The 23,458-nt window shown below is 59.2% G+C and overlaps 1 protein-coding gene across 1 annotated transcript; it reads left to right on the top strand.

Annotated features, from left to right (window-relative positions):
* Window positions 1-5,563: 5,563 nt before the first annotated feature.
* On the top strand, window positions 5,564-22,848 carry WNT11 (Wnt family member 11). Its single transcript, XM_034995199.1, has 5 exons — window positions 5,564-6,550; window positions 13,549-13,784; window positions 15,329-15,606; window positions 18,008-18,300; window positions 22,054-22,848. The coding sequence occupies exons 1-5, from the start codon at window positions 6,468-6,470 to the stop codon at window positions 22,226-22,228; spliced, it is 1,065 nt and encodes a 354-aa protein (XP_034851090.1). The 5' UTR covers window positions 5,564-6,467; the 3' UTR covers window positions 22,229-22,848.
* The last annotated feature ends 610 nt before the right edge of the window (window positions 22,849-23,458 follow it).

The raw sequence follows: 23,458 nt of genomic DNA, 5'->3' as shown, positions 1-23,458 counted from the left end.
AGGGCTTTGCCTCCACTTCATGCCTCCCCTCACCTCCCAGGGCAGGGTTTTCAGCCCTAGCTAATGCCTGGGTCTTGATTCACAAGAGAGAGCTGAGTATGGGGGGTGGGGGGCTGGGCAGGAGGGCTCAGGGTTGTGCTTCAGGAATTCTGGGACTTTCTCCTGGATTCTCTCAACTCCATCCAGACGTGGGAAGTCAGGATCCTCGCATTCGATTCAATAGGGGCCATCAGCTACAGTGCGCACTGAGCCAGAAAGATCCACGTTCAGATATCAGCTCCAACGCTTGCCAGCCCCACCCTTTTGAGCCTCAGCTTCCATATCTATGAAATGGGGATACTAATCCCATCTTGGAGGATATAGATTTGATGGGATTGCATTATTCCCACTTTATGGATGAGGAAACTAACACTTGGGGAGTTTAAGCAACTTGCTCAAGATCACACTGTTAAAAAATAAAATAGGGCAAAATCACTATTGGAGCCCTAGTGTTGTGACTCCAAAATGCTTTCTGTTTCTACTCTACCTGGGAGCCAGAAGGAGATTTCTGGCTGAAGGACCGCTTATGCAAATGTTTGCAGGCAACTCATTTAGCTTCTCTCTAAGCAGAAAGACCCAGAGGAGGGTGCATCCTAACTGGACAGAGGCCACCTGGAATGGCTCTGACTGTGGTGGCCAGAGTGCCTTGGGGTGGGAGAGCTAAGGGCAGTCTGGATGCCTCTTAGGTGGAGCAGCCTTGTCTCTCCCCGCCCCCTTTCTAGACACCCCACCCAAAGCCCCACTATCTTCCTGCAGCTTTTATAACCCCTAGCCTCCCACAGCTTTTACTGACCCTAATGCTCTGGGAGAGGAGATGGGGGTGTCCCAGCCTGTGTTCACAAGGACATTCCTATGACTCTATGCAGGAGTATATGTGCATTTGGTGTGGCACGCTTGGAAGCTGCGTGTGCATCCTCACTGTGTGCAAGGAAGCACATGTGTGTGCACGAACTGGATGGAGGCAGTCATGTGTTCGGCCTCATCTTGAAGATGTATATGGCCATTTCCCCTGTATCTGCTACTGAGTGTGTGTGGGCATATGGTGTGTGTGAGTATCTCCTGAGTGTGTTGTGACCATTTGTGGGGTGATATGTCCCAGCCCTGTGTGTCATGTGCAGAGAGTGTTTGTATGGCCAAAAGCCTGCGGTGGGCTCTGTGGGCCCGGATGTGTGTGTAGGTGGCAGTACCTGCAGCCAGGGTGGGGCAGCCTATGGGGGCCACTTGGTGGACGGCTGCAGAGAATGGACAAAAGTGTACCGGGTGTTTTAGGGACCTGAGGCAAGCCCCTTGTCACTAAGTCTATATCTCTCTTCTACTAATGAACTAGATTATCCTTGAGATTATGCTTGGGACTGAGGCCCCTGGCACTGGGGCAAACAGAAGCCATGGAAACCTCAGCACCTGACTCAGCAAGTTAGAAATGGGAGAGGGGGATGTACCGTCAGCCAGAAAGGCCAAGGGGTATGTGCGGAGAGGGATGGGCACTCACCTAACCAGTCCCAGGGGAGTTGCCTCAGAAACACAGCCCTAGCCCCAGGCGGGCTCCATGCTGGATGGGAAGCACCTCTGTAGTCCTAACTAGTTTCTAAAACCCAGTTATCCGCTGGTACCCCCCCCCCCCCGGGGACAGGAGGCAAGATGTCCAGAAAACTCCCCACAGTCGCCCCAGAGGCTGGACCGCCTGCCTTCTTGGGCTTCAGGTTTACAGCGCGCTTCACAGGGCAGCGCGCTCTCGCTCCTTTTCTCCGCAGAAAGCTTGGGATGGCGGATCCCTTCTCCAGAACTGGAACCAGAGGACTAGAGAGGTGACCCTTCGAAGGACGTCCTGGGACGCCAACGCAGTCCTCGGGACCCCCGACGCCTCAAGTAACCGAGCTGCAAGACGAGCACCTCGTGATATCCGCCGGGCTCCAGGCTGAGACCCAAGCGGGACTTCCCTGTGAGCCTGGCTTCCTCCTCTGTCCAAGCAGACTGGCGGAGGTTCCTTGCTCGGCTGGCTGCGAGCTTTAGAAACCTGCCCTACCTGGGCCGCACGCACCGCAGGTCCGCAGTAGGCTGGCGACAGGCACGCTTATTAAACCCCGGCTACAGTTAAGAAGTCCTCCCCTTTGTAACTCAACAGGGTGCGAAGTCGTCTGTGCCGCCGGCGCCGCGGGTCCGTGGCGTCCGCGGGGACCCCGCCCCCGCCCCCCGCGCGCGGCCCGAGCCGCCCGGTGGGGTTTCGGCGCGCTGACGTGGGCGGATCAAAGCGACTGCCCGCGCCTTATAAAGCAGAGTGCGCAGCCCGCGCCGGAGACCGTGCGGCGCGAGGAAGAGAGCTCGGGCGAGCGGGCGAGCGCAGGCCCCGACAGCCCGGCGCAGCCCCCCGCAGCCTGAGTCCGCGCTACAGGCGGTCCTCGCGGAACCGGAGCCGGCCGCCGTGCGCCGGGATCCCGGGCGTCCTTCTGCGGCCGCTGCGCGAAGAGGGCGCCCTCGCCGCCTGCCCAGCGCGGAGAGCGCTCGGGGCCGCTGGGGGCCGCGCGAGCCGCTCCACCGCCGGCCGGGGCAGCGGGGCGCTCAGGGCGCGCCCGACGAGCGCCCCAGGAGGTGAGCAGTGGCCGCGGGCAGCGCGCCGGTGCTCAGGGGGGACCTGCTAGGGCGGGGGCGTCCGAGTCCGAGGGGGACGGCGCGGCCCCGGAAGGCGCCGACTCGCGGGTAAGCACATCAAGTCCTCCTCCACACCTCCTCTGTGCGGTTCTCCGAGGAATCCCCTGGAGGAGCGCAGCCGCGGGGGCCTGGGGGGCGCGGGCTTTCCCCGCCCGTATGCTGGAGGTGGGTTGTGCCGATTGTGCGGGCCGCTGCCAGCCTTCCCGGCCCCGTTCCCCCGATTCGACCCTCTTCCTCCCACTCGGCCCGCGAATGAGGTCATGCCCGAGCCATCCCGGGGGTGGGGGACTTGGATCGTGCGGCTGGGCAAGAGGGTGTGTGTGGCGGGGTGGGAGAGGGTGGCCAAAGGCAGAGACCTACGGCAGCTCGTACCAAATTGAGGGTGGGGTGGAGATGGGGGCGGACGCCTCGCTTTGAGACCGACTCCCCGAGGCGGCGGGGAAGGGGGAGAACTGGGACTTTGTTTACAGACCTGAGCTCCAGGCTGGGGGGTGGGGAGGAGGAGAGTCCTGTCCCGGGACCGGAGGCACATCTGGAGCTGCCGCGAACATCTGGCTGAGCTCTCGCACGAGCCCACACCCCCCACCTCCTGGTGCCGAGGCATCTCCGTGACCCTGAGGGTCCTTAGGCTCTCAGGGTCCGGCTCCAGAGGGGTGGCAGGAGGTGCCCCGCGTTCTTCCACCCCACCCTTCCCATTTCCAAAATAACCCGTCTCGCGGGTGACCCGGCGCATAGTTCGCAGCCTAGCAGACAGATTTCGCAAGACTCCCGGCGGGGTCAAAGCCGGGTTGTGGGCCCGGCCTAGCTTCGCGTCGCAGGTAACCTTGAAGCGGTCGCTTGGCGTCACCGGCTCGCAGGGTCCGCTCTGCCAGCTGCGCAGCCCGAGGCTTCAGGCCCGGCCCGCGCCGACCTTGCGCGCGGCGTGGACACTCGGCCCCGAGCGCGGTGCCCGCTCCCGGCCCAGTGCGAGCTCATCCCGGTAGGGGAGGCTCGGCGTGGCTCCGCCGGCTTGTCTCAGAGGGGCGGCCGCCCTAGCGGCGGCGTTTCCAAGGCCTTCCAGAGCCCAAGCCTTACAACCACCTGTTGGAGCGGGTTGCTGCTACTGAGCTCACCGAGCACAGCCCGGGAGGCCACTTCTCTCGCCAGCTGCCAGCGGAGCTTGGGCCCTAACCCCCGCGGGGGGAGGAAGGGACAGCTTGTCTCTCCCAAAGACGCTGCGCTTTGACGCGGGACCACTACGCGCCTGGCCCCACGGGGGCTTCCGCGCTGGGGCCTGAAGCAAGGGGTCGAGCAGTTCGGGGCGGACCGCGGCAAGTGGATGTCTTATAGAACGACCAGCGTGGAGAGGGCACTTAGCCTCATCCCATTCCCAGACGGGGACACCGGCGCCCAGGAAGAGGAGGGGACTTGCCCAAAGTCCCACGGCGCCGGAGGCAGCTGCGGATGCCACCTCGAACCCCGGCGTAGCGCCCCCTGGCGGGCCGGGGGCTCCGGGAGGCGAGTGCGCCCTGACCCACAGGGCGCAGGCTGAGGGTGACCCAGCAGCCCGCGCCGCTGTCCTGGACTCTTCAGGAATAATCCGCCAGGACTCAGGGGGCCAGGCTCTCTCGGCGACGTGCAGGGGTGGTGGAGTGAGAAGCTCGGGACCACCGGGCCTCTCAGAAAAAGCCTGGAGTAGCTGTAGGCCTGGGTCCCCGTTTGCTGTGACCAGGGCCGCCCCTCCTGTCTCTGGGCGAGTTGGGCTGGACACGGATTCCCCGCTGTGAGTCCGCACTCTCCTCTGTCCGCGTGCAGTCCCTTCCTCCTCCCCACTCAGGAATGCAGGGCGCCTGCCGGGAGGTGTTGGGGGAGAGCCCACATTTCGGGACGGGGTGGGGGCGAAAAGAGACGGTGGCTGGAGTTTTGATCCTCTCCCCTCCCCCCCATATCCAGCCGATACACTTCTCGTCCTCAGGAGTGTGGCAAACTTTCAGGGCCATAAAGACAAAGGTTTTGGATGCAGGCTGGGTGGAAGGAGGGGGGGCTCAGTTACACTGAGAACCCCGCTGAGACCCCTAGCCTTGGACTCGGCACGTTTGTAGTGCGCGCCTCCGTGTTAGGCGCCTAGCGAGAGACTGGGAAGGAGGAAGAAGAAACGTAATTCAGGGTTTTCTCCCTGCCTTCTGGGTTATGCCGCAAGCCTTCAGAAAACAGTGCGGTTTCATGTGTGTGTGTGTGTGTGCTTAAGGCGCACACGTACACGCACACACTACACAGGTATTCGTAACAGTGGAAAGTCCGGCAGAGAGGGGAGCTCAAAGACCCGCAGGCTCCTGGGAGACTTGAAAGACTTCGGGAGATGTGCGGTCAAGGCCAGTCCCTTGTTTCATGGAAGGGGAAACAGCGTGGGGGTGGTGGAGGGCTCGCCCAAACTCACAAGGCCAGATGAGGACGCCCCCTTCACGCTCAAGCGCCCCCTGTAAGGCGGGCGCCTCCTTTTCAAACTCCCTGAGCCCTTTAGAAAGGAATCTCTTTCTTTGTCTCTGCTCCTCCCCAGGGGAGAGGGAGAGGGGCTGGAGAGCTGTTTGTCTCCGGGAGAACGCCAGGTGTTGGTAAATTTGGGAGAAGCTGGGAAGGGAGTTAATGAGGTGAGAATGAAGAGAGGGAAGACCAAAAAAAAAAAAAAAAAGATGAAGAAGAAAAAGAAAAAAGCCCGAGAAGCGGCCCTGCGACCTGCGGGCGGGCGGGGTAACGGTTGCTCCGCGGCCCCAGGACGCCCCCTGGCGGCCAGAGGCGGCTTCGCGCCGGTCCCGTGAGTACTGCTTAGCCTTGGCCAGGCTGTCCCGCCTGGGCACCAGCAGACACTCCAAAGGCCGGGGGGGGGAGACTCGGGACCACTGTACAAAGAACTTTGTCATTTCATTTCTCATCCTCCCCTTCACTGATGCCCAGAGCAAGCCCCTATTTCCTAGTCTTCTGACCATCAGCGAACTCAGGACCCTGGGAGTAGAACACGGGGCATGGACCTGCCGCTCACTGGATAAACGACGACCTTCCACATCCCCGGGCCTCAGATTTCTCATCTGTGAGATGGGGGCAGTGATGGTACCTATCTCACAGGGTTGCTGGGAGGAGCAAATGCGATCATGAACTTCCTTTATAAAAGGCGAATTGTGTCTGAATCCCAGATCGAATCACAGTTGTGTCCCTAGTTTACAGAGGAGGTAAACTGAGGCCCAGCGGGGAAGGATAATTGCCAAGGCCCTCCCTACTCACTAGTATTTAATATTTTGGAGATAACGCAGATCCTGGGCCCGCCATCTGCTCGCGCGCGCGTGCCCGGCCTCGGCCCTGATCCCCTTCCTCCTTTCCTTTCCGTCCCTCCCGAGGTCAGTTTGTGCCCGGCTGCTCCCTCTGCCTCGGTCTCTGACCGGCCGTCTCCCTCTCTCTCGGTCTCTGGTCCAGTCGCCCCTTTCCCTGCCCGCCGGCAGCCTGGATCCCAGCCTGGGGCCGCGCTCGGGCGACACCTAATTTGAGCCAGACGCCTGCGGCGTCCCGGGGCTGTGCGGGGCGGGAGGCGACGCCCGCCGCGCGCTCGGCCTCCCGGGCCGGACCCCTCCTTTGTAATTTGAATAAAACGCCCCCCCCGGCGGCCCCCGCCCCGCGCGCCGCCTTAACCCGCCGCCTCCGCTCTCCCCGACCGCAGGCGGTGTGCGCGCAGGACGAGCGGCGGTGGCCGCGCGCGGCGGGACTTCGGTGCAGCTCCTCCAGGGTGCGACCCCGAGCGCGCGTGCCGCGCGACCATGAGGGCGCGGCCGCGGGTCTGCGAGGCGCTCCTCTTCGCCCTGGCGCTCCAGACCGGCGTGTGCTACGGCATCAAATGGCTGTAAGTGGGGATCTCGCGTCTACGCAGTCGGGCTGTGGGACAGGCGGTTGGGGGCAGCGGCTAATGTGAAGGGGGCACCCTGGGGATCGCGTGAGCGTGCCCAGACCCGGGAGCAGAAGTTGGCTTGGGGGTCCTGGGCAAGTCACTCTTCTTAAGCCTCCTTTTCCTACTCTGTAAAATACTGTCCTTACCTCCCCGAGGGTTGTGAGGCAGGATCGAGACAGGGCGTGAGGAGCGACAGAATTGCCCGGTCCGTGCGGCTGAGCGTCGCGCAAGACCTCCACAGGGGCGGATGAAAAAAGACAGTGTGGTCAAGGGGCCCAATCAGGAGGGTCTGTGCCCCTGCGCGCCGGCCTGCTCAATATCACGTTTCCTCGTCAGTCTCCTGACCCCTCCACCTGGGTGACCTTGGGGAAGTGTCACTCAACCTCGGGGAGCCTCAGTGTCCTCTGTCAAAGGAGGGAAGGAGTCTCTAGCTCACTCAGATCGGATGAGAAGCGGCTCAGGTGCTGTGCACATGGGAAGGGTATTCCTTTAGCTAGAAATTATTAATGGACCGGTAGGTGGGAGACAGAGGCTCTCTTCCCTCCTGCAGAAGGGAGTGCGGCTCTGTGCAGGGTTGTGGGCCGTGCAGGGGGGCGGAGAGAGGAGTAACACCCAGCCCCTTCCTGCAGGAGCCGCCCTCCCGGCTGGAGGAGAGAAGCCCAGGCCGTAAATAACTCCCAGGCGCTCTAGCAGTGACCAGGGTGGTGGTGTGGGGTCCCGGGGTGGGGGTGGGGGACTACCTGGTGAGGGGCACATACCTGGGCCCCCCCGGGTGATCTGTGAACCCTGGTGGCCCTAGGTAGGGCCTGAGGAGTCTCTGGGACTTCGGCATGTGGGGCCAGTGGGGAGGAGGGGATGTCCAGGACAGGACAGGTCTAGAGTTGGGTGTGGAGAGGGAGCCACGAAGATAAGACAGGCAGGGACAGATTATGGGAGCTGGGGAGGGGCTATGAGGAAGGTTCTTGGATTAGCTGCAAGACAGGGCAATTGTGGCTGGGCCGCCGGCAAACAGTCCTGAGTTCACTGGCCCTGCCCCTCCTGGGGCTGAGTTATCGATTAATTGGTGATTCAGAAGGGGGACCCCATCTTGTTTCTAGCATTTCTTGTTTGCAAGAAGCCTGGGCTCAGTGGCTCTTCTCAGCTGCTTCTGATTAGTTTTGTGAGACGTCAGCCACCTTCTACTGCGGGTGCCTGGCACTGTGCCAGCTGGTGGGACCCTCTGATCAGAGTGTCCAAGCCCTCCTTACCCACCATACCATTTCACAGATAAGGCAACTGAGGTCCCGAGCTGGGAATGATTTGCCAAAGAGCACTAGGAGTGTCAGAGGCCAAGAACGAGGCTTGCTCCTAGAGCACTGGGGGGGATGCTGCTACCATTCCCACACCACAGCAGGAATGCCGAGGCTCTGACAAGTGTGTGGCTTGCACGGGCCCCCAAGTGGCATGTGGCCGGGAGGGCCTGGAATAGATGGCTAGCTAAGCCCAACACCCATGCCATCCCCACTGCACAGTTTGGGCTGCTGCAAAAATGGATACAACTCAGTGTCTGCCTTATGGGAGCTCCTCTCCTTGGGGGAGAGGGACGTGTAAAAATGCAAAGTGGACTTTGGGCTGCGTCCTAGGAGAGGGAGTGTGGGAGCCCAGAGGAGGAGCGGTTAGTCCCATCTAAGGGAGGTGACTTTGGGCTGGGCTTCAAAGGGTAGGTAGGTTTTCGATGGCCAAGGATGGAATGCAAAGCAGGCGTCTCGGCAGGAGGAACAGCAGGGAGGAAAGCAGAGAGGCAGGACAGTGCCCAGTGGGGAAACAGAGAAACCAGGAGTTATAGGAGCCCACTCGTAAATCCTCAGACTCTGTTCCAAGAGCTTTAGTCACTTAAGTTTGATAATACTCTCATGAGGTAGGTGATATTCTTACCACTAGCATTTTACAAATGAGGAAACTAAAGAACAGAGAGGTTCAGTTACTGGTCCAAGGTCACACAGCTAGTGAATGGTGGCTGTGGGATCAGAAACCAGGCAGATGGGCTCCATTCTGCTGAACCCCTTGATAGTGGTTAAACTCTTGCTGGAGCTGAACATATAGGGGGAGACAGGAGTGGAGTTTAAGCCTAACAACTGTGTGTGTGTGTGTGTGTGTGTGTGTCTGTGGCCTTGTTACATGCCAAGCACTGTTCTGAGAGAGAGAGAGAGTGTGCACAAATGGAGGGGGGAGGAGAAGAGGGAGAAGCAGACTCCCCACTGAGCAGGAAGCCCCATGCGGGGCTCAATCCCAGGACCCTGAGATCATGACCTGAGCCGAAGGCAGACGGTTAACTGACTGAGCCACCCAGGTGCCCCTGTTCTGAGCACTTTATGTATATTGTTTCATTTGAATCTCCCGACCAGCATGGGAGGTGGGTTCTGCTGTCACCCCCATTGAACAGAGCAGGAGATGGAGGCGCGAGGGGCCCCTAACTCACAGGGTGTCACAGTTAGTAGGCAGCAGAGGCAGGATGTGGAGTTAGGGGGTCTGGCTCCGTGGCTTCTTGGTCGCAGGGGGCCATGGGACAGTTGGAAATAGGGAAGTGTACAGTGGGGCCGGGAGGCTGGGGGCTCACCCAGGAGACTCAGCTGTCCTGGGGTTGTCTCCGGGGGTCCTGCTGCCCTGGGCTTCGGAAAGGGAGCTGAAGGTGAAAGGGGCATCTGACACAGAAATTGAAACCAGATGTGGCTCAGTGGCCCAGAATGCCCACCTGTTGGGAACCTGGGCCTCAGCCTGAGCTTTGCCAGTCCATTAGCCACGAGCCATGCCCCAGGCAAATTAATAGCTTCTGCCTCTCTGAGTCTGTTTCCTCATCTCTAAAATGGGACTGAAAGAGCTCTAGCCTGGGATCTGGGATGCCTGAGTTCTGGCTTGGCTCTGCCTGATTGGCTATGTATACGTCTGGGCAGGCCTTGCCCTTCTCCTGGCTTCGGTGTCCCCGCTTGCACAATGAGATGGGGACACTGAGGCCCAGTAAGGGCCAGTGACTTGCCCAAGGTCGCATGTTGGTTGAGTGACTGAGCTGGAGCTGAAACCCAGGTGTCCGGCCCTGAGCCACTCCCAGGAGAACCCTCGACTCCCAGATGAGAGAGACCTTGGCCACCACATGGTATCCTTGGCAAAGGCCTTGCTTGTGAACTCTCTTCCCTTCTGTCCTTTCTTCTACCCTCTCCCCCATGTCCCCATCCCCTGATAAACCAAAATGTTTTCAATTAGGGGTCTGCTGCAGCGAGGTAAGCCAGAGGAGATGTCCAGACAGGTAACTCCCCCGCCTCCTGCCCTAATCCTTGATTACCTCCCCGAGGGGGACTGAGTTAGAAACGGTCATTACCTCTAATTACCAGATGACCGCATTGCTCTTCGAAGGGGTGGAATCCGCTGCCCCCTGCTTCCAGATCTCCCGGCCTGTGTGCTGCAGATGGAGCGGCCGCTCCATCTGCCCCACTCTCTCCAGCAGTTCCTCGCCCACCAGGGCTCTCCAGGATGCTTCCTATCTGTCCTCTGCCCTCCTTGGCGATCCGAGCTTCATCTTGGGGGGTCCTCACTGGGGTTTCCCTCCTAGCACCTCTTCTCACCCCCAGCTGGGGAAGTGGAGGCTGGGTGACTTCAGAGTGGGACAGATGGCTGCCTAGAGTGGCCCAGGTCCCCAGGCCAGGAGCACAGAGCGCCCTGAACTTTGGGGCCAAAGCACGTGGCACTCAGGAATTGGTAGTGCTGAGCTCCCCCGGAAAAGCCTGGGCCTTCATTATCCACTGCTGGGCTGGAGCAGGAACCCAGGGCAAGGACTAGGAAGGCATCCTCACTGCCTGAGTGCCCACTGCGTGCTCCCTGGGGCTGTGCCAGGGATTTTCTCGAATATCTCCTATCACCCTTCCCACTGTGAAACAGAAAACTGGCGCGGAGGGGAAGGAAGAAAGTTGGGCCAGGATGAAGGGCAGAGCGGGCTCGGGACAGGCTGAGTGTGGGCAGCCCCCAGCCCCGCAGAGAGGGGGCCCAGGAAGGAGAGGCCAGGGTCTACGGGAGGATGGCGCCGGTTGAAGGTGGGGCATCCGGGCCCCGGAGCGCCCCTGTACAAAGGGCAGGGGGTAGTCATCTCCCAGGCTGACCCCTCTGTGAGCATGGGATGGGCCGTGAAGCGAGAGGCTCTGCCAGCGGGGGAGTGCCGTGCCTCCGTGGGGTAGTGTGTCCGTGTGTGTGGGTAGTGTTCACTGGGTGCAGGTGGCGGGCTGTACCGACCAGGAAACAGGCTGCAGGGATGGCATCTGCCTCTCTGTGGCCACACCTCACCTGGTCTAGGCTGCAGGAGTCCAGACCAGAGATTCCCTGAGGGGTTCCAGCCTACACAGGCCTCCGGGGCTCAGAGGGCCAGGGAGGAGCGGATGGCTCAGTGTAGGTCAAGAAACCATGCCTAAGGTCTGCATCCAAATACACCAGACATTTCCCTGCTCGTAGTTTGGAGGGTAGGGACGGGCCGGAGGTAGCAGTGAGGAGAGGGGGCCCTAGATAGCCACGATTGATCTGAGGCTGGGTCGTACCAGCCGGACTGCAGACATCAGGCTGGGCCCACTTGTCCTGGGTCTGCTTTCTCCACTTTGGAGTCGTAGGATGGGTGGGGCACATGGCGGAGAGTGAGAGGCAGGGGGAAACTGACTTATTAGGACTTAAAGTAGCTCCTAGTATCCCTCTCAGCCCCTCCAAGACCTCTAGGAGTTCCCGTTTGTAGGTGATACTCCGAGAGGTGCAGCAATTTGCCCAAGATGAACAGCACATAGAGGGCAGAGCTGGAGCTAGAACCCAGGTCTTTGACTCTCTGGTCCGGGATTCACCCGGCAATAAGCAGAGGCAATCAATCCCATGTGTAAATGTTCCAGATGTTTTATATGCATTATCTTATTAAAGTCTTGCCCTCACCTTTTGAAGTGGAAATTCTCATTTTCCTATAACAGATGAGGACCATGAGGCCCAGAGAGGTTGGGTAACTTACCCTAAGCCTGGGCTCTTCCCTGGGCCAGCCCACGAGCTGGAACATCTGGGTCATTGCCTTATAACTGTGGATGGGTCTGTGTAGCCATTAGACTCGGGGCTCCTTGAGGAAAGGATCTGTGTCGTGTTCATTACCAAATGAGTTCAGGAAGAGTTGGTGCTTAGTAAATATTTCTTCCACAAGTAGATCAAGGTCATTTATTCATTTAGGTACAGGAGCAAGGGGAAAGGTATTCCTGGGCAAAGGCATGGTGGTAGGGCAGTCCCCCATCAGAGGAGCCAGGAGTCTGGTATGGCCAGATGTTACAGCACACCAGGGACAAGGACGAGACACTGCAGAGGTCTGGGGGACCTTGACTAAGTGGGCGCAGGTAGGAAAAGACCACCAGGGCAGTGACTGTAGTAGTTTCCCTCCCTGAGCACTGACCGGCTGTGTCAGCCCTGGGCAGAGCACATGAGGCCCACCGAGTTACTCCCCCAGGTAGTGCTGAGAGGTTGCTGGCCTAGGAGAGGCCAAGTGACTTGCTCAAGGTCACAAGGGAGAACAACAGACCCAGGAGTCTACCCCAGCCTGTGCTGTTCTTTAGCACGTTGCTATGTCCCTTGGGATCTCAGGTAGGGGGTTCTGGGATCTTGGCCTCACTAGGTCTCAGCCCTGACCCTGGATGAGGACTGTGGTGCTCGTAGCAAGCGGGGGGGGGGGGGGGGGGGGCCCGGGGGGGGCGGTTTGCCCCCCCCCCCCCCCCCCCCCCGGGCTTCCTCTAGAGTTTCTGCTGGCCTGCTGAGGGCCAGCTGGGTCTGGGGCAGGGGATGAGTCTATGCAGAACCCTTTAAGGCTCTTGGGGTCTCTGTAGCCTGCACTTAGAGTAGGTGCTGCCTGATGCAGCCTGCTCCTTGGAGAAGGCTCTGGGAGAAACGTGCATCCAGGATGTACCCCTGGTCCTGGAGCCTTGCAACCCCAGTACCTAGAGCCAGGATCTGGGAAGCTCCTCGGTGTTATAACGTTACCAGGGTTCATAGAGACCCCCAGGCCAACATTTCCCAAAGCATGGATGAGGTCAGCGTTTCTCAAACAAAGGGCTTTTTGCTTAGCCACCTCCTGAGTTAAACAGAACCAAGCCTGTTGCTTTGCTGTGGGACTTCTCAGGCAGGGCCTTTAAAATGTGAACGTGCTTCAGTTACTCTCCAAACGGGGACAGAGCATAGCAGGTTCCCCAGATGTGCTTATGCATGGATCCCGTTTTTCAGAGTACCTCACTGGAACCGATTCTGGGAAATAGAGTTTACAGGTACAGACACTGGAGCCCAGAAGAGGACAGTGATTCATCTAAGGGCACACAGCAAGTTCATGGCCAAGTCTAATTTATCACAAAATTGAGTGGCTCCTTAATCCTTTAATAAATTCTTTGCATGTGTGTGGGATTTTACAGCCCAATAAATGACTTTAGTAATTACACGAAGGGATGTATGGTGAGCTCCTAACTCAGACTGTGCATCTAGCAAGTGCTCAGGTAATGGCATGGATTCTGAGGTGACTGGAACCCAGCACAGAGCGCGGCGTCCGGCACACACAGGGGCTCGGCGTTGGCTGCTGAGTAAGGGGTCCTAATTCACAGCCGTGCGAGAACTAAACAAGGAAGCGGGTGTGAGTGCTTTTTGTGAGCTGTGAAACTGTTTCTTGTTAGGCTGACGATAGTGAAGCAAGCGTAGGTGGGGTGGAGGTCATGATCCTACGTTAGGAACGAGGGCCTGGCCCGGAGAGGGACAGTGACGTGCCCAAGGCCACAGGGAGCTGGAGGGCCTCAGTCCAGTGCGTCTTAGCTTCCCAGCTCCTTCCAGCAAAGGCCCCCGAGCCCACTGAGGGAAGGCTGGGACCCGAGGGGCAGGCGCGCCGTGGCCCCTCACGCCGTCTTTCCTCCCACTGGTGGTCGCCCTCCGGTGGTGTGCAGGGCGCTGTCCAAGACCCCGGCGGCCCTGGCGCTGAACCAGACGCAGCACTGCAAGCAGCTGGAGGGGCTGGTGTCTGCGCAGGTGCAGCTCTGCCGCAGCAACCTGGAGCTCATGCGCACCGTCGTGCACGCCGCCCGCGAGGTCACCAAGGCCTGCCGCAGGGCCTTTGCGGACATGCGCTGGAACTGCTCCTCCATCGAGCTTGCCCCCAACTACCTGCTTGACCTGGAGAGAGGTAGGGAGCCGCCGGGGGCTGCCGGGGCCTGCGGAGTGCGCGCGGGTGGGGCGGACGAATTCAGGCGGACGTGTATGTGTGTTTGGACGGGTGGGTGAGTTCATGGCTGGCTGGCTGGATGTTGATGGCTGTGCGACGGGTGGGTGAGTGACTAGGTGGGGGACGGACGGGCGCACAGAGAAGAATACGGGTGTGGATGGATGGGTGGCTGAAGTAGTGACAGACGTGGGTATCCAGGCCTGAACTGATGAGTGAGTGAGCACAGAGTGAGTGAATATACCAGTGTAGGGGGAGCACGGATGCACGAAGCAAGGGTGGGTGCGGCCCAGGAGGCTCTTGGGAGGGGAGGCGGTAACACGAGGGCGGGAGAGCACCCCCCTCGGGCAGACAGGCGGGCACAGGTCATTCTAGACCGACGTGACGGCAGACGCTGTGAGATGCACAGCGGGAGGTAGCGGCCCCGCTGTCCGGAGCAGGTGCCTTCCGGGGTGGCTTTGGGGGTTTCTGATGGGCAGAAGGGCCCCAGCGGGTCTAACGTCTCCCCTGCACGGTAACAGCTAAGGTTTGTGGAGCACTTGACAAAGCTTCCTTCCTTCCCAAATTATTTGAACTCTAGAGGAAGCCTGTGAGGTAGGTATTATCATTCCCATTCTGCAGTTAAGCAAACTGAGGCTTGAGAAGGGGAGGGGACGTGTGTGGAGCTAAGGCAAGGACACCCTACAGGAGAGGCACGTTGGGCTCTGGATTGGTTTCCCGAGGCTGCTGTGACAAAGTCCCACAAACAGGGGCTTCGAACAACAAAACTGGATTGCCCATAGTTCTGGAAGCTAGAAGTCTGAAATCAAGGAGCCGGCAGGGCTGTGCTCCCTCCGATGGCCCCGGGGAGGATCCTTCCTGGCCTCTTCTTAACTTTCGGTGGCAGCCAGCAGCCTTGCTGTTCCTTTGCTTGTCGATGCGTCGCCTCAATCCCTCCTTCTGTCCCGTGGGGCCCCCCCGCCACGTGTCTGTATCCACGATTCCCCCTTCCTGTAAGGACACCAGTCATTGGATTCGGGCCCACTGTGATCCAGGATGACCTCATCTTAGTTCCATCACACCTGTCAAGACCTTGTTTGTAAATAAGGTCATGTTCACAGGTACCAGGGGTCAGAACTTGACCCTATCTTTTTGGGGGACAAATTTCAACCTACAGCTGGCTTTTTGCACACTCATCTGCCCCTCGGGGACAAGTTCTTTGAAGAGTAGCCCCTAACACAGAGCGCGGGGAAGCAGGGGCAGGTCCAGAATCGTGAGTGTGTGGGAGCAAGGTGCCTCTGGGTATGTGGGGCTGAGTTTTCGAGCGAGTGTCCAAGTCAGCTAATGTATGTGTGGGAGAATGGGCAAGCGACAGATTAATGTCCCTAGGGCTGTCCTCCCCCTGGTTGCAGCCCCTGTCCTCTGCCGGCCCCACCGAGGCAGGCAGGGACTCAGGAGGAGGCCCTCAGGCCTGGGTGGGGTCCTGTCCCCGGGTCACCCGCGCCAGCTGACCCAGCACCTCCCCACAGGGACCCGGGAGTCAGCCTTCGTGTATGCGCTGTCGGCGGCCGCCATCAGCCACGCCATCGCCCGGGCCTGCACCTCCGGCGACCTGCCCGGCTGCTCCTGCGGCCCTGTCCCAGGTGAGCCACCCGGGCCCGGGAACCGCTGGGGAGGATGTGCGGACAACCTCAGCTACGGGCTCCTCATGGGGGCCAAGTTTTCCGATGCTCCTATGAAGGTGAAAAAAACAGGATCCCAAGCCAATAAACTGATGCGTCTACACAACAGTGAAGTGGGGAGACAGGTAACCACCCACCCCACCCACCCCAGATGGTTGTGCTTGTGCCAATCGGCCAGGAAAGGGCCACCAGTGTGCCTCGGTGGAGTGGGGGGCGGGCGGCGGGCCCTGATCCACCCACACCCATGTGCTCCCGGCCCCCCCTTGGCTCTCCCCTTTCCAGCTGCTTGGGACTTGCCAGGCTCCTCCTCCTCCTCTAGGGGGTCCACCAGGATTTCAATTGAAAATGTTGGGTGGAGCAGAAGGAACACTGAGCTAGGAGTCAGGAGCTCCGAGTTCCCACCTTGGCTCTGGCACTAAACTGGCTGGATGATGTTGGGCAAGTCACTTCCTCTCTGGCCTCAGTGTTTCCATCTATAAAATGGACTGGCTGGGTACGCTCTAGTCCCCATTGGCCGTGTTCCTCAGGCTCCTCCCGTGGGGCCTCCGGCCGGGGCTGGGTGTGGGAGGAGGCGTGGGGAGGGCTGTGGGGCAAGAGCCTTAGCCTCCGGGGTCGTCTCCTTGGCCCTAATGGGGATTCCCATCCAGCTCCAGACTCAGATGGCCCCCAGCGTCTGTTGCTCCCAGTTTCTCATTAATTCCTCACCTCATTCCACAGAAGGTTGGGGTGAATGCATAAGTGAATGAATGGACCTTTTTATTTTTAGAAAATTAAAAAAAACACAACGCTTTATACCACTCTGAGCATTGTGAGCACTGTGGTGGTGCCTGATGAGTTGTCTGTCCTGTGGTCCACAAACCCCCCTGTGAGGAGGGGCTGCTACCCCCTTACAAACAGGGAGCGGGGGGCCTGAGGCGTGGAGCATCAGGCGCAGATGGTTCCTCATGCTTTCCTGCAGGCCCAGCAGGCCCATTGTACAGAGGCAGCAAGGGGGGCAGAGAGAGCTTAGGTGGCTTGGCCAAGGATGCAGGGTGCGATGGAGCCCAGGTCTGTGGGACTCCAAGTCCAGAGGTTTCCACATCCTTACCTTTCTCTCTCACTGGTCTCCCTCATGGAAGGATTCTAGGATGTCCAGGCCGTGTTTGGACAGTTGGGGAAACTGAGGCCAAGAGACACTAGGGGCCTGCAGCAGTAGTTACCTGTCCTTGATGATTCAAAAGTACCTTGATGCCCTTGGGAGGTTGAATGTGCCCTGCAGGCGGGTTCACCTCATTCCTGTGCTCTTCACAGGCTTTGCTGAGCCAATTCCAGATTCTAGACCCAGTGGACTCCCTCGTTCCCCACTTCCTGGCACCGGTGAAGGAGAGGAGCCCTGGGACCTTACCAGCTCCTGCACTAACTCACCGAATGACTTTGGGCAAGTCTCTGCCCTCCCTGTGCCTCAGTTTCCCCATCTTTCTAATGCAGGGGTAGGCCCAGGGGACCCATAAACCTTGCAGGTCCGCACAGGAGGGCTGGCCTGGGCAGAGGGATCCGAGTCTTGTGTGCCAAGAAGCAAGGGTTAAAACGCAAAACTTTACTGCCTGCAGAAGACATCTATCTAACTCATGACCCTCAGGTACACCTGGGGAAACTGAGGCCCAAGGAAGATGATGGGACAGAGTCATTTCGGAAGCCGGGACTAGAGTCTCCCCAAGCTCCAGAGCCCAAGCCTCCCGGCTCCACCACAGTCATTGGACTGATTTTTCAAACCAGTGTTGATTTGACTTTTAGAGTTCACAAAACCGTTTCCTCCGCAACCATTCTGCAAGGTAGCAGTTACGTGCCTGCCCTGCACAGAGTAGGACAGAGCTGCTGACCGGTGGCCAGGGCGGGGGGAGGCTGCTGGGGGTCACCAGGCAGTGGAGGGGAAGGGCCAGCCAGGCCAGGGAATACGCCCCCATGCACTTACCTCCTGCCTCTTTGCCCCCCTCCGCCCCCCTCCTCATTCCTCCCCTTCCTTCCTTCTCTTTTTCCGCTTTCTTCCAACAAGCATTCAGTGAGCCCCAGTTTTGTGCAAGAGAAAAGCGTGGAACAATTAAAAGCCATGGCTTTTGGAATTGCCTTCAGACCTGAGTTCAGATCCCGGCTTCAGGATTTTCTAGCTGTGCAACCTTGAGCTTGCAACTTGGCCTCCCGGAGCCTTTGTTTCCTCTTTTGAAAATGGGGAAAGTAACGATATCTCCGATATCTCCCGTGAAGGACTGTTATGATGATTAAGCCATATTATGTATTCGGGCACTTGACATCTGTTACGCCTGCAAATGCCACTCCCTTCCTGTCCCTGCCAGCCACCCCCAGGCTGGGGAAGGAGCTGAGAACCAGCAACAGTCCCCAGCTTTAGAGCCAAAAGCTCCCTCACCTGAGGCCCAGAGTAGGCAATGACTCCCTGATAGCACCCAGCATGTGTGGGGGTGGGGCAGGGTCCCCGGGCAGGCCAGGGAGAGGGCTCTGGCCGCCCAGCCCGACGCCCTCCCCTGTCTGCAGGCTCTGCGCGCCTCTCTGGAAATGAAGTGTAAATGCCACGGGGTATCTGGGTCCTGCTCCATCCGCACCTGCTGGAAGGGGCTGCAGGAGCTTCGGGATGTGGCTGCTGACCTCAAGACCCGCTACCTGTCAGCCACCAAGGTAGTGCACCGACCCATGGGCACCCGCAAGCACCTGGTGCCCAAGGACCTCGATATCAGGCCTGTGAAGGACTCGGAGCTTGTCTATCTGCAGAGCTCACCTGACTTCTGCATGAAGAACGAGAAGGTGGGCTCCCATGGGACGCAAGACAGGTAAGGGCCTGCTGCCACCCTGGCAGGAAGGGGTCAGCTCTGCTGACAGGCCCCACACCAGCGCAAGGCCAGGCACAGAGTCTCACCTCAGCTGCCATTTGGGGGATGGAGTCCCTGCCTGTTTGAGGGAGGTGGCCCCAGGAGTGCCGAGCAGAGGTGCCAGGGTCCAGGGGGCCCCCAGCAGAGCTCTTGGGAGGGGCCGCTGTGTACCTTGCTCAGGCAGGGGCCGCTGGGGAGTGGAGGCTGGTGAGAGCCCCCTCCTTCCCCCTGGTGGGAAGATGGGGAAAGACAGGACCACACTGGGAGGCTGGCAGGGACAGAAGCTGCCCCGCAGAAGACAGGTCCTCATAAGTGTTTGTCAAGTGAGTGAGTGAAGGGTCAATGTCGTCTAAGCCGCTGGTTGGACAAATAAGGACCTGAGGCACAAGGGCTCAGTAGCCAGCCCACAGCCGCGCAGGCAGTCTGCATAGAGCTGGAGACGGAGCCTGGGCGCCTGCTTTTCAGAGGGCCACCAGGAGCGGGAGGCCTGGCTTGAGGACAGACAGAGTCCCATGTCCCCTGACAGGCACGCGCCCACCTCCCAGGCCCCAGCTCTCTCTCCCCTTGGTCCCCAGTTTCAGAGCCGGGGCTGGGGCCCCATCACTACCGCCAAAGCCGGCTGAGGACAGGAGAAAGAAAGGGAACCGGGGTGACTGCAGACCTACTGTGTGCCAGGCAGGGCTGGTGAGGATTCAGGGCAGCAGTATTTCCCATAGATGGCTCTGGGGGAAGTTAGTCCCGAGATGCTATAATAGAGACAGTCCTGCAATCAGCTGTGAGTGGGAAATTCTCTTTGGCGATTTGCAAAGCACGAGAACATTTTAAAGGCTCATAGGAATCCCACAGTAAAGGATCTGCCTAAGCCAACGTTTCCCAGAGGTGTTTGGCTGTGGAACTCTTTTATTAAGGAGCCCCTAATAGCATTCCACAAAACTAGTGTTCTGCGGGGTTAAAAGAATATTGAACCAGAGCGAGGGTGTCTGAGAACGTGTCTGGCACATAGTTGGTGCCCGGCCAGCATTTGCTTCCTCCGCAGCCCCCGTTCCTGTCTCCCAAGAGAGGGGGGCTGGTTTGGGGGGGGGGGGCTCCGTCTTCATAGGCCAGGGCAGCAGGCTCTGCGAGGAGGCCCTGGCTCCCATCTGGAGGCCAGATTGAGGGGGGTCGGGTGGAGTGAAGATGGAACCAGGTCGGGCCCAGGAGACAGGAAGGAGCGAGAGTCTGGGTCTGAGGCAGCCAGGGTGGGTGTGATGAGGATGGGGGGAGGGCAGAAGGATTCTAGAACCCAGAGAGGCTAGGGAAAGCCCAGAGCACACAGAGGGCCTCCCCGGATCCATGGGGGGATGTGTGTGCACGCACGTGTGTGAGGGAAGGCTCGTTCCCACCCCCGCGCCACAGTTTCCTAGCTGTGGGACCTTGAGCGAATGTGTTCGCATCTCTGAGGCTCAGCCTCATCTTCTGCGCAATGCAGAGGGTACCACACCCCTCAGAGGGGTGGCCAGCCAGCGCCAGTTACACTTACGGGGCAGCTCCTCTGTGCTATGTCAGTCCCATGGGAAGGGCTCATCAATGGTGCTCTCTCCTCCCCACCCCCCAGGCTGCCAGGCCTCTGCTTTCCCAGGGCCCCCCACTCCGCTTGCCCCCAAACCACTGACCAGGAGGCCCCATCCCACAGCACCAGCTGCCTTCCTTGCTTTCTCTGAATGCCTCCTTCCCACTTGCCACCAGGTTGCCTGCCACGCTCAGCTCTCAGCCATTCCTCTGAAGATGGGCTTTTGCAGACATCTGTGTGGGTCAGCTTTTCCTGCAGTAACAAACAGCTCCAAGATCTCAGTAGCTTACCACAGACTCTTTCCCGTCTGTTTATTACATGGACGCTCTGGCAGGCATAGGGAAGGGGGAGAGATAAGTGGTTGGATTGTGACAGAGGAAAGCCCAAGGGTGAGGGGAGTCTTGAGGTGCCCTGGCTCAGCCTGGACATCAAGGAAGGCTTCCTGGAGGAGGGGGAAACGTGAGCTTTACTAGGTGAGCGGATTTGGAAGTACGAGGGGTTGGAGATAAATGAGCTTCGTTAACTGTAAGAAGCATGCGCACGGGTGGCACCTCTCTAGAGGCTGGCCCCCTAGCTGGGGACAGTGCCCTGCGGCCCTCCTCACATCCAGCTTGGTGAACTGAGGCCTCAGCAGCGGTCACCATTCCAAACCCCAGCCCTCTTGTCATGTTTCTTTCAGCGGCCTCTGCACTGATGAAACCTGCCCTGGGCCCCTGGATCTTTCTCCAAGTCCCACTCTCTCCAGCCCCCTGCAGATCTTGTCTGGTTCTGGGGTTGGAGGCCAGGTTTCAAACATTGCATGTCAGGGATCTAGAAATAAAAATGAAACTCTTCCCTCTTCCCCCCTTTCCTGGAGGAGTCATCCGGAGACCTCCAGGATATGGCTCAGGGGCACGAATGGGGTTGAGTGACTAGGTGGCTTGCCTTGATTCACACGGCCAGTAAGTGGCAGTGCTGGGGCTTGAACCCAGGTCTGTCTGCCTCTGGGGCATGTGTTCTTCCGCTGTTCCTTCCCGCCTGGAACTGTTGGCAGCCCCGACCTGCAGGCCACCATCACCTCCTGATTCTCCTTCCGTGCACCGCGCCCCCCTTCTCACCCCATGGCCTCCTCTCAGCCCTGGTCTCAGCCTCTCTTTCTCCGGCCTCCCTACTTCCAGCCCTACCCCTTCCATCTGTTCTCGCCTCTTAGATTAGGTCCGGTCCTTTGCCTTGTCTTCTCCCCAGGAGTGTGATTCGGAAAGATATGCAGCCCCTGGAAGCCTCTGGGTTGTCTGCCGTTAGGGTAGGGAGAGCGTGTGCTAGGCTTGGTTTCAGGACCCCTGAGCTTCAGCCCTGCTTGCCCACAGACTCCTATGAGAACTTGAGCAGGCCTCTGCCCTTTGCCGAGCCCATTACTATCTGTACAATGGGCATAATAATCCCACTGACCCAAGGACCCTGCATGCCTCCTAGAAGATAAAATACTGGCGGGAAGCGCCTGGCACATAGGGGCAAATGGTTGACAGAGGCTCTCTCTCAACGAACAGAGTGCCCCATACTCACTTTGCCTCCAGCGCCGTTTTGTCTATTCCAGAATTATCCTGGGATTCTCAATGTAAAAACGATCTTTACATTTGTTACAATATAATTCAAGAACGGATATGAAGACAGGATCATTAGGGTGGTTTGAGGCTCCTTCCAGTATTTAGAAGTAGAAGGAAAAAAAAAAAAAAGACACCTCCAAGGAAACAAGACACTCCCGTCGTTTTGATACATGCCTATTAGAAATCTAGGGGAGGGGCGCCTGGGTGGCTCAGTCGTTAAGCGTCTGCCTTCGGCTCAGGTCGTGATCCCAGGACCCTGGGATCGAGCCCCACATCGAGCCCCACATCGGGCTCCCTGCTCCGCGGGGAAGCCTGCTTCTCCCTCTCCTACTCTCCCTGCTTGTGTTCCCGCTCTCTCTCGCTACGTCTCTGTCAAATAAATTAAAAAAAAAGAAATCTAGGGGAAAGGGAGAAGTACTCTCAGGAAAAGGGATTATTTACAATTCCCCCAAGAGCAAGACACCTTACAAGAGGAGCTGGGGGGGGGGGGGGGGGCCCGCGGGGGGCGGGGGGCGGCGGGCCCCCGGGGGGGGGGGCGCGGGGAGCGGGCACTCCCTGACCGCCCCTTCCCCCACCCCCCAGGCAGTGCAACAAGACGTCCCACGGCAGCGACAGCTGTGACCTCATGTGCTGCGGCCGCGGCTACAACCCCTACACGGACCGCGTGGTCGAGCGCTGCCACTGCAAGTACCACTGGTGTTGCTACGTCACGTGCCGCCGCTGCGAGCGCACCGTAGAGCGCTACGTCTGCAAGTGACGCCGCCCCGCCCGCGCCGGGGCCCTCGGAGCCCCGCCCCCACCAGGGGCCCGGACACACCCCGGGGTGGCCGCTCGGGGATCCCAGATGCCAGGCGTGGGAGGTGGCTTGTGCTTGGCCTCCGCTTGGCAGCCGCCGGGGACAGAAGGCCTGGCCACCCTGGAAGGAGGGCCGGGACATCAAAGGAAACCGGCAAGATTAAAAATAACCTGGCAGCCGGAGCCCGGGAGGGCCCACTCGCCGCCTTCCAGGCCGCTCTGAGAAGCCAGGGGCCTGGGGTTGGCAGGACTGGTACGGACTTGACCTTTCACGGCCAGAGACGCCAACCCCCCGGGAAGGGAGGGGGGGGTCTGCCTGCCCTCATTAGAATGTTCTGCAGGCCCTGCCCTCGAGACCCCCACGGCTGCCCCCAGGGTCTGAGCCTACTGGGCCCACCACATGGAACCACTAGCTTGGGTTGTAAATGTTTTTTTGTTGTTGTTTCGTTTTGTTTCTTCCTCTGGGATGTGGGAGCTACAGAAATATTTATAAAACATAGCTTTTTCTTTGGGGTGGCTTGCCTCAATTCCTCTTTATATATTTTATATATATATATAAATAAATATATATAATGATCTCTATTTTAAACAAGCTTTTTAAACAGCTGTGTGAAATAAACGGCGAGAGAACTCCAGCCCGCCCCTCAGGTCTGTGGCCTCCTCAAGCGAACTCAGAAGGCCCCGGGGGCCGGGCCGGGTGAACTCTCGGGTTTCCAGGCAAGGCGGCTTGCGATTGATGTCCCTAGCCCCCCAGCTCCGGCCCTGATCTCCCCGTAAGATCTCTTGGTCAAGGGCGAGGACAGACGTCTTGAAACATAAACCCAGCTGGCAGATTCTTTGTTCCTCAGGGACACACACGCAGGCCGGCATAGCCTGGCTGTGTCGTCAGACCTGCTAAGCTAGCTTCCGGAGAAAATCTACTGGGGGAGCTGGGGACGCAGACTTCAGGGAGGTAGTGGCAGACCCAGGCTCCTGTCAGCCCTCGTGGGTGTTCTGTGTGACTCTGGGGGAGGCTCCCCACCCACCCACCCTCTGTGCCTCAGTTTCCCCATTTGTAAAAGGGGGATGGCGAAAATTAAGGTTGGTGGTTGGGAACCCCCCCCCTCCGCCCCCCCACCTCTGTCTGGGCCAGGCTGGCTGCCCTGGGTGTGGTGAGAAGCGTCTGGATTCCTGTTCTGTGTCAAAGGTGGAG

This window comes from Mirounga leonina, unplaced genomic scaffold (assembly GCF_011800145.1).
Source record: "Mirounga leonina isolate KUSES-001 unplaced genomic scaffold, KU_Mleo_1.0 Mir_92, whole genome shotgun sequence".
NCBI lineage: Eukaryota > Metazoa > Chordata > Mammalia > Carnivora > Phocidae > Mirounga > Mirounga leonina.
The sequence above is the reverse complement of the archived record's forward strand: the minus strand, read 5'-3'. Positions and strand labels throughout refer to the sequence as shown.